The sequence below is a fragment of the Topomyia yanbarensis genome, chromosome 2 (assembly GCF_030247195.1).
Source record: "Topomyia yanbarensis strain Yona2022 chromosome 2, ASM3024719v1, whole genome shotgun sequence".
NCBI classification, from domain to species: Eukaryota; Metazoa; Arthropoda; class Insecta; order Diptera; family Culicidae; genus Topomyia; species Topomyia yanbarensis.
Window position 1 is genome coordinate 70,104,597 of NC_080671.1, and position 10,085 is coordinate 70,114,681.

The 10,085-nt window shown below is 38.6% G+C and overlaps 1 protein-coding gene across 1 annotated transcript in view; it reads left to right on the top strand.

Annotated features, from left to right (window-relative positions):
• LOC131678400 (leucine-rich repeats and immunoglobulin-like domains protein 2) overlaps positions 1-9,487 on the top strand; it is a 35,409-nt gene extending 25,922 nt beyond the window's left edge. Inside the window, exon 6 of the mRNA XM_058958546.1 lies at positions 60-9,487. Within this exon, the coding sequence (XP_058814529.1) occupies positions 60-2,056 (1,997 nt within the window). The 3' untranslated portion in view covers positions 2,057-9,487. The remainder of the gene's footprint in view (positions 1-59) is intronic.
• Positions 9,488-10,085: the final 598 nt, after the last annotated feature.

The window sequence follows — 10,085 nt, forward strand, 5'->3', positions numbered from 1 at the left end:
TAGCTTTAAAAGCTATTATTATTGTTTTAACTAAAACATGTTTTTCGTCTAATTTCCAGATGACTCCCCGAAACCGCACCTGGTCGAGGAACCGAAATCCCAGCTTGGCATTCGCGGAACTAACCTTAGTTTAGTGTGTACGGCTACTTCAACCGCTTCGGACAGCATGACGTTCAAGTGGAAACATGACAATCAGGAATTGCCGGATACTTTCTTCAAGGTTACTCAGCTAAATAACCTAAACGGAACCGTCGGAACGACAGAACTCATCGTACCGTTCATTCAGACCAACGGCGCTGGAAAGTATCAGTGCATCATCACCAATAACTATGGTGTGGTGTACTCGCAGAAAATCAAGGTCACGGTGGGAACACTTCCCAGTTTCAAGAAGACACCCAGTGATATTAGCGTTCAGTCGGGGAAGACGGCACGGCTGGATTGTGCAGCAATGGGAGACCCGAAACCTCAGATCGCGTGGGAAAAAGATGGTGGAAATGATTTCCCCGCGGCAAAGGAGCGACGGATGCATGTAAAACCGGACGAGGATGCGTTTTTCATTATCAATGCACAGCTGGTTGATATGGGAGTGTACACTTGTACGGCAGAAAACCCTGCGGGAGTACTCAGAGCCAGTGCTGTTGTTGTTGTGTTTGATTCGCCATCATTATTGAAGCCACTGGAATCAAAGAGTACGGAAATTGGAAAATCTAGCGTGCTAGAGTGTTTGGCTGCTGGGTATCCGAAACCGACGATTCAGTGGTTTAAGGATGGAGAACCGATTATGGTTACTGAAAGGCATTTCTTCACGGCGGACGGTCAGTTGCTGATAATCGTTGAGACAGATTACAGTGATGTTGGAGAGTATGAGTGCAAAATGGAGAATGAATTTGGTACTGAGAAAGGATCGATGAAGTTATCGGTTATTGAAGGTCCAGAGGTAAATCCTGAGATTTTTGCAAACCTTCCCAGTGATACCGTTGTAATCGGGCACGTTCTGGACAAGAAGGATATTGTGGTGATCATTGTGATTACCGTTATATGCTGTGCAATTCTGACCTCTTTGATTTGGTTGGTTATAATGCATAGAGTGCGCAAACAAAATGCAAATCAACTATCGAACCACAACGGAACAAATATTGACGATATTGACATGAACTCAAACATGGAAGTTAACCAACAAAATCTGATTGTTCGCAGTGGAGTCGGTATTTCTACAACCCCGAATGAATATTTTGAGTTCCTTATTCCGATGGTCCAGAACGAGGCTCACACCAATGTGGATGAAGATGATCAAAGACAACTGACCAACTGTTGCTATTATTCGGTTGTGCCGAAAGCACCTCCCAAGGTACGTCGGAACGAGGGAGAATCCGACTACATGGACGACGATGTCTCTTCCAAAGATTCCGGAACCGGAGGTGATTGTGGCTCGGCCACGGGCTCTACCAATGCTCACCGCGGGAGCCACGATGATCTCAAATGTCACTTTCAGTCATTAACCCGCAAAACAGCGGAACTAGGACTTTCCTATCCCTACGACGAACATGATCCGGACTCGGATCCTCGGATAGAGCCTCCACCGCCGATACCTCCGGTGAACGCGACAACCGCGATCCTCGTCAATACCGATCCAAGTAAGATCGTGTTCAGTGACGACCTGCCACCGGCGATCATCTCCCGAATGGCAACGTCCCAAACCTACCCGATGTTCGTGCATCAGTGCTCGAACCCGTCCTCGTCGTTGGTAGCATCCTCAATGGAAGCGACAGCGATTACGCAGCAGCAGCCACAACCCCAGCAGCCCGCTAGTCAGGTTCAGATCAACAGGCTCCATCAGTTGTTGATTGAAAATCCACGGTTGCTGGAAAAACCGGCCAAATACCGGAGTCGGTCGATGGAGGAGGAAACGCTTCAGCAGTTCAGGGATGGTACCGTGCCGGTTGGCAGCGGCACTAGTTCCGATGCAGGTGCAGGGCTGGTCCAGGAGCCAAGTGTGAGTAGTAGGGGTAATGTTGTTAGTCAGGTTGAGACGGATTTGAGGGAAGCTGTGAGGTAAGGTTAGGGATGTTGATTTTTCCGTTCGATATGGATTTTTGCAGCGATGGGGTTTCAGTTCGAGATCAAATTTGTTAGAGGTTGATATAGAAAGAGGTAAGCGATTTTGGGGTAAATGATATAATAGTGGATATGCATAACCATGTTCACCTAATATGATAAGCTTTGTCGGGCCGCCTGTTTTTTCGTATAACGTAATGAGACAAGTTTTTCATGTTTCTTGACCCCAACAATCTTAGTTTTGGAATCCTTTATGTACTTGGAAAAAGGGGAAGGAAAGAGGTAATATCAAGGAAAAGGCAGGGCAAGGGAATTTCAGGATTAAGGAATAAATTACTTTGGGAATCTAATACTTCTCGAATGATGTATCTAACAATGTGGAGCTTTTGATATTCTGCCATCCAAAATAGACATGGTTGGAGATCCAGGATCAGTAAGAACAGAAATTCATGAGAACATGCAGGCGAACATGTGCACGTGTTTCGGTACGAAATAGCGTGTTCGAGTTCGTACACAAAATGTGGGTTTAATGTCAACGAAACTGAAACGAATCATACAGTATTCAGGACTTTCCCACAAATTTCAAAGATTTTGTTTTCAAATTTCGAATTTAAAGTAAATCCTTGTAACTTTGCGATCTTAAAAAAATCGCATGAAATTCATAGAAATCCTACAAAGCTCAGAAAATATACTGAACCTCTATAAGGGGGCACTGCATGGAATGTCTACCAAGGTGAGGTATATTTCATATGCAGGATACTCAGGAACGTTTCTAAGGTTTCAAGAAACCCCCATGCAGATGAGACAAATCTTTAGGATCTCTGGAAACTCTGTGCGGCATCAGGAATCTTTAAAAGCATGCAAGAAACTTCTGCATCTTTCAGGAAATTCCTTCGAATTTCAAGGACAAACTTCATGGAATTATATGAAACACAGCGTAGGTTTTTGAATTCCGGATTAGTTCTACGAACTTCTGCAAAGTGCTTCGAATGTCCAAAACCCTTCAAACTTCTAGGCAATATTACAGATATTAGAACAGTTTTTTTAAGCTGAAATTTCTTCAAACTTCATAAGATTCCAGAAAGGGTTCCTAAACTTAAATTCCTTAAAATAAGCGTTAAGAAACTATATTTCCGACACACTTGGAGCCGTTCCGAGTTTCCAAAAATTTGATACATATTCTTCCAAATTCTAACTTCCGGAATGTTCTCAAAACTTCAAGAAAGGTTTATGAATTTGATGAAGATCTTAATAATTTCTGGGAAACCTTTCGGTTCAGGAATATTCTGAAGATTTCAAGAAACTCTTGGAATCTTCGGGGGAAGTAATACAAACTTCATGGAATTCAAATAAACTCATCTTTAAGATCTCCATGAAAGCCCGTAGAACATGAAGGAAGTCGTATGAATATTGAGAAAGTCTTTTAAGACGAAAGTTCTGCAAACGTCAGAGACTTTCTTAGAGTTTCAAGAAAAGATTACCAACTTCAAAGAAATCTACTGTGATACTACGTACTCAAAGCGGATGTATAGAAAATATGATCTCGAGGCGATGGTATAGGAAATATTACGGATTTTTGGAAAAAATTGCAAGCTGAAGATTCTAAAAACTTTAAAAGATTGCAGAAAGGATTCTGAACTTTAAACTTTAACCTTCCTTCAGATAAGCTGTATGAAAATCAGTGGCAAAGTTCAGAAAACAACTCCGAACCTAGGGGGCGGGCATAGCGTAGTTGGTCAATCGATTGCATTTACGCAACTCACCTGGGTTCTATTCCCAACCCGGCACATAGTGTTAAAGCTTTTTCTAACTTGAATAAGGAGGCGAATAACCCTAATGTTAAAACCTCTATAATCACTACAAAATCCGAATCCCTTGAAGCCCTTGCAAGTTTTTTTGTATTACCGAGAATTTTCACAAATTTTAGGAATATTTTACAATAATTTTACCAGAGTAGAGCGGCAAACTTCTGTGATATTTTCTAAACTTCAAGAAAGTGCTTTGAATTTGACGAACAACTTAAGAATTTCTGGAAATTTAAGAAGGTTCAGGAATATTCTGAAGATATCAAGAAGTTCTTGGAAACTTCAAAGGAAGTGATACAAACTTTAAGGCAATCACAAACTCATGATCTCCACGAGAGCATTTGAAATCTCACGGAAGTCAGATGTATATTTGGAAAGTCTTACACGTAGTCCTGCAAATGTCAGGGACTTTCTTATAGCTTCAAGAAAGGACAACGAACTTGAAAGAAGCCATAAGCCGGAAACAATGATTTCACGAGCTGAAAGCGGATGATCATTCCCGCTATTCCACTTATTTAATTTGTATAATCATTACTACGACTTTTGTGAATAAAATTTAAGATATTAAGCCAGCGCTGACTAGGAAGCAGAATCTCAAAAACAGACTTCCCATGAACATCGACAAGTTTGTGTCTGTGTACAAAATTTCATGCGCGCGTTCAACCTCAACCATGCTTCGTCTCAATGTACATGTTCGCCTCGAATGTCGAACCCAAATGAACGATGTTCAAACTCTAGTTCACACATCCGTGTGCGTACACGAGAATGGATCACACAAGGCAAAAAGAGTCAACACCAGTGACGATGAAAGTGAGAAGGGGGAAAACTGGTGTCACGAACCTGTGTGTACGAGAGGTGTACGCATATCGTGTACGTACATGGAGTTCGGTTGTGCAGGCGAACATGTGCACGTGTTGTGGTACAAAATAGCGTGTTCGAGTTCGTACACAAAATGTGTGTTTAATATGAGAACAGAACCAAAGCGAATATTGTGTACGATGTTCATTTGGGAAGACAAAAAATAAGATAATATTAGAATTGGACCAAGAATTTCATAAGCTACATTTGACTTTTACCAGAATTATCCAATCCTGGTAAAAGTCAAATGTAGATTATGAAATATTTTCGTGGAACAAAAAACTCGTTTTTCTCGAAATCAAAAAAATAAATTGTTGAGTCCGTGTTGACTTAACAGGCTGTAGTCTATTCAGCGATATTTTGTAGAGGACTTTATAGTCGACATTTGACGTAATTTGAATTAATAAATAGCATTTATTGGTTAAATGTCGACTATAAAGTCCTCTACAAAATATCGCTGAATAGACTACAGTCTGTTAAGTCAATACGGACTTAGCAAAATTACTTTGCTTTCAAACATACAAAGAGCATATGTAAAAATCTACATAGAAAAACGTAAAATTTGTTCCCCAATAAGAAATCGGGTCCTTTTGTGTTTTTTTGCAAGAGGTGAATAATGGGTCATTAAATGAAGAATAACATTTCTCTTTTAATACATAAACCGATAGAGCTCATCTTTCTGAATCTAATAATGCATATGTTCAATAATTTTATATTTTACAGTTCTATCTAAATTGAAGTAAGTTATTCGAAAAACATTTGAAAAAGTGATCAATGTTCCCCCTATTAAGGTGCTCTTCAAAAATCATTAATTTTTAAAAACTCAATCGGCCCACCCCTGAGTCGATTCTTAGTCCCACCAGGAGTACTTGCACCAAATTTGAAGCAAATCGGGCAAGTCTAGCTACCGGACCAACGTGCCTGAACCTACTAGCTAGCATTTTTAACGCTAGATGGCACTACTACTTCGCTAAAAGTAAAAATTAGAAAGACAATTTAATTGTCTACAACTTTGTCGAACATTGTAAATCAATCCGGTTTTTTTGAGAGAAGTTATTAAACATTTAGCGAAAGGATGTCTGAGCCAGTTTTGCATAGGTGCCTAGCAGTGTATGGTTGTGTATATACAAGCTTGTTATTTGCCCACACAATGTGCTCAAAGAGCAAAAACACGTCGATGTGCGGGTTATCTGCACAAAGAGAAACTTGAAAACGAAAATGAGAAAGATCTGTGCTCCAAGAGATACACAATTTAGCACAAAGAGTCATCTTGAAGAACCACTTTACTGGTAACCCGGGAGGAAGGCGAATCAAACTATAATTCAGTTAAAGTTTGATCGGAAGAATGCTGTTAACAGTTTTTTTCCGAATCGCAGATAATCTGCCAAGTATTCTAAAGATTCCGAAATAACTAAAATCAAAATATTCAGCTGTGACAGTTATTTTGAAAGTATCACCAGATAAGCCAGAATTGCGATAACCTGCCAACCGTAGTCAATTACAACACTAGCGACAAATATTTCATGAAGGATTACCGCGTCTACATACCACCGATTCGAATTTGTTGTGCGTGGGTCTACTGAACCACGGACCTAGCTGTTTCAAAGATCCCTTTATTTCAGTGATCGAATACTTTGAATGGCAATTGCAAACGACGAGACAAAATTGTATGTCCATTCGAACTAGTATCGGCTATTTGTACCGTGCGTCATGTATTGCACTAAATACAAACAAATGGGCCATTACAGCAATAAAGCCCGCTGTGGCAAATACGCAGAATAAGCGACATCCGTAGTATCTGAAGCGTTTCTTTAAAAGACGCTCAAAGCACGACAGTTTATTGTGCTCTCTTGGCTCAGGAGGAGTGCGATTCTGTCGATGGAATTTCAGGTAAAGACTAAAAATAAATTTTCTTGTCTTCTCGATTGTAATCGATCTAGCGTACTCCACGATCTTTGCTACAGCTTTAAGAAGGTCGCCAGCTTTACTGCCTTTGGACGTGATCTATCCCTAAACTTAGAATGCATTTCAACTTTACTTTGCTGTCAGTTCTCAGTGCTAATTCTGAGTAAGATGTTGGTAGAATCGATTTTTTTACGTCTTGTTACAAGTGTATTCTAGAGTTATTGCTTGTTGCACAAAAAACTGGGTTCTAACCGCACTGCGCACTAACTATTCTTTCATTAAATTCTTCTCGTAGACATATTAGTTCGACTGGTCTATCTATGAAAGTACTATCTGTATCACTTGAAATACATGCGTTTTACAAGCGCAAGTTTTCGGTAGCAGATTGATCACTCGCACTTTGAAAGTGCGGAGTCCAGGTTGGTGGGAAGTGCGCCCAACATAGAACACTAATCAATAACTTTTCGACAGGCTTATTGTAGTTCTCACGTGAATTGCGAATTTCTGAAATTTATAAAAAATGAGACTACTTAGAATGCTATGTCTGAACTACATTGATTCTGCTTAAAACAAAAAAAAAGTTTTTTCGAATCTTTGGTTACTTGGGTAGTTAACATTTGGATTTATGCTACAAATTAGTCGAGTAATTTAAGTATCCTAACCTCACATTCTATCACCCTACTAAATATGATCTGTACTGAAATCCGTATCGGCATTATTCAAACTTAGTCCTAGATAAAGTTCACTTAGCCAGGTAGATTCCCCTCAATTCCAGTCCCGTTACAAACGGTGGTAAGATAACTTCAGCGGATTAACCGAATAACCAAAAATTAATACAAACACACACACATAGTATCTCTAAACAAACATTATTTATGGTCCCTGTAGTTGTATTAGGAGTTTTAAAAACCTGTTCGATGAGTGGTGATTCGAACAAATTAACCTGAAGTGTGGCAACTATAAACAACTAAAAGCAGTTCCTTCTGTTTACTTCTTATTGTAATATCTACTGACCAAGTAGTAATACTGCCATACTAGGCAGAATTGTATTGTAGTCGAGTGCGTTTCTTTCTCCGGGGGTGTTTTGGATTAGCTAGTTTTCCCCGGTTTTTCTAATGTCTATAAAAGTAAAGAGTTCCACGAATATAACTTGTTAAGTAAACATTTGTAACAGACAGTCGACATGTTGTAACGCAGAATAGTATTGTTTTTCCACGTAATACGAGATAGAAAATGACATTTTACTACTAAAGATATTTTAACTTAGATGAACACTAATGAGAAAATTAGGGATATTATTTTATTCAAGCAAAAAGATGACCATTAATCGATAATCGATTGTCAAGTGTATTAAATTGTGTCTTAATATTAATTTTATGCGATAAATAATGAGATGGGTTTAGCTGACCGTTTAAATGAATTCAACAATTGAGAGCCTTACAGAACGGGACTGAAACTAATTTCGCGTGTGCCTAATGCCTAAATGTTAAGTTTCAACTTTGCATACCGACGAGGATACCGAACGTTTAAGTTCGCTGATGCAAGCATTATGTCCATTGACATCCTCCCGTAGTGAACTAATGCATCTTCCAAATAGATTATAAGATGAAAAAAAACACCCGCCACTAAAATTTCTGCTCTTCACTAAAATAGATTTGTAAGAAGCGAATTGACACTGTGATTTTGTTTTCTTGTTTTTAATAGTAGATGTAAGATTGTTTAATTTCGGCTTTCCTTATTATTTAACAAAGTTTTATTGTTATTTTTGTTCGATCGGACAGAATAATTGCAAAAAACAGGCCAATCCACTGACCATTGTGGAGAGAATAAAAAAACAAACATGGCGACCATTCGAATGACTAAGGAGACACAAGCTTTGTAAACATCAAAATTGCCCATGAGATCAAAGCTGAAACTGGCAATAGTGCTCAATAGTAGCATGTCTCCTCGCCTGCGAAGCAAAGGAAATGTTTTACGGCAGCTTCTGTGCAATTATTTGTAACAAACTAAACTTGATAAACTCGCATTACTCTGAGAGGCTTGGCTAAAACCAAAGAGATTTCCCAGATTTTTTGTTTAACCACTTCAACCAGGTGGGCCGCAGTGAGGACGAGAATGAATAAGCACGAGGCTTTCGCTTTAACACATTTCCTGTAACAAAGTGTCATCGTTTTAGTTGCGTGATATAGAATCGTTTAGCTTAAGACAATTCCAACGGTTCCTTATACGAGTAGAAAGTAAATAGTTTGAAGAAATGTTTAAAAAAAACTAGAAAAAGAAACAAGTGCCGTAATATGTTATAGGAATTGCATGACTGAAACAGAAAGTTGTACGCGTTGCCTCTATTTTCCGTAATTTTTAGCCGTTAAAAACAGTAAACCCCCTTCACCAAACCTCAGCATCACATAGAAAACCAATCAGTATTGAAAGTCTACTTAAAAAAGCATTATAACAGCAACCACATAAAAATATAACAGAGAATCAGATCCCTAACGTAGGTATGACAATGTACAAACAAAACAGTTTTATGTTTTCCAAAGTTCTGTTTTAGTTCATTTTATTATGTTTTTATCCCAAAAGTAATTTATTTTAGCGAGTAATACATACATAACAGTATAAATACATACACAGGAGATGATGAGCGAATACACAGATTTTTACCCGATTTCAGCTACTGATACAACTGTTAGTACAGTTTATTCTTATTAAGAAATCCACATATTTATTATACATTTTACAGCTATAGATACTTTGTAATACATAGATTATCATTAATAGGTGAAGAAATTCATAAAAATGTAAATATTTTACCAAGTATTTGTACAAATGATTTATTGTGAAAAGATTGATTGAGACTGTCAGTTTAAATGTGAATTGTAAAATACAAACGCTAAAGAATTTAGAATTGATTACCTTATTCTACATATCCGAAAAGATCACGAAATAATTGTGCTACGTCCTTACGATGAAGGCTCCGATAAGCCGTCACCGCTCTAAATAATTCAAGTCAGGTTGACCCCCAAAAAAAAATCTCATTTGCGATAAATTTTTTAACTAATTGATATCCGGAGTTTTGAAACTTCTACTCACAGACGAAGGGGCCCGAGTTCCACCACAAATATTTATGCTCTATCGAACCCATTTGTGAAATTACTATAGCCTTGTTTACTCCTAGTAAACTCATGCTCCTCGAAGGAATGTTAGCATAGATGACTTTTCCATTGAAAATCAATTCCCAGTAGTGCTGATTCGACTACAATCGAACAATTGGGAAGAGAAATCGAACCACATCAAGGCAAATATTCGTAAGCCATGCATTTTCCGATATTGCTCACCACAGGACCACATATTGCCTCCCTGTTTGATGACCCACTATAAAACATTTCTTCGCCACATGCTCTCCTGTACCTACAACTGAGTGGCAACCCATGTAGATTTCACTACTGAAATGTGTAGGTACTA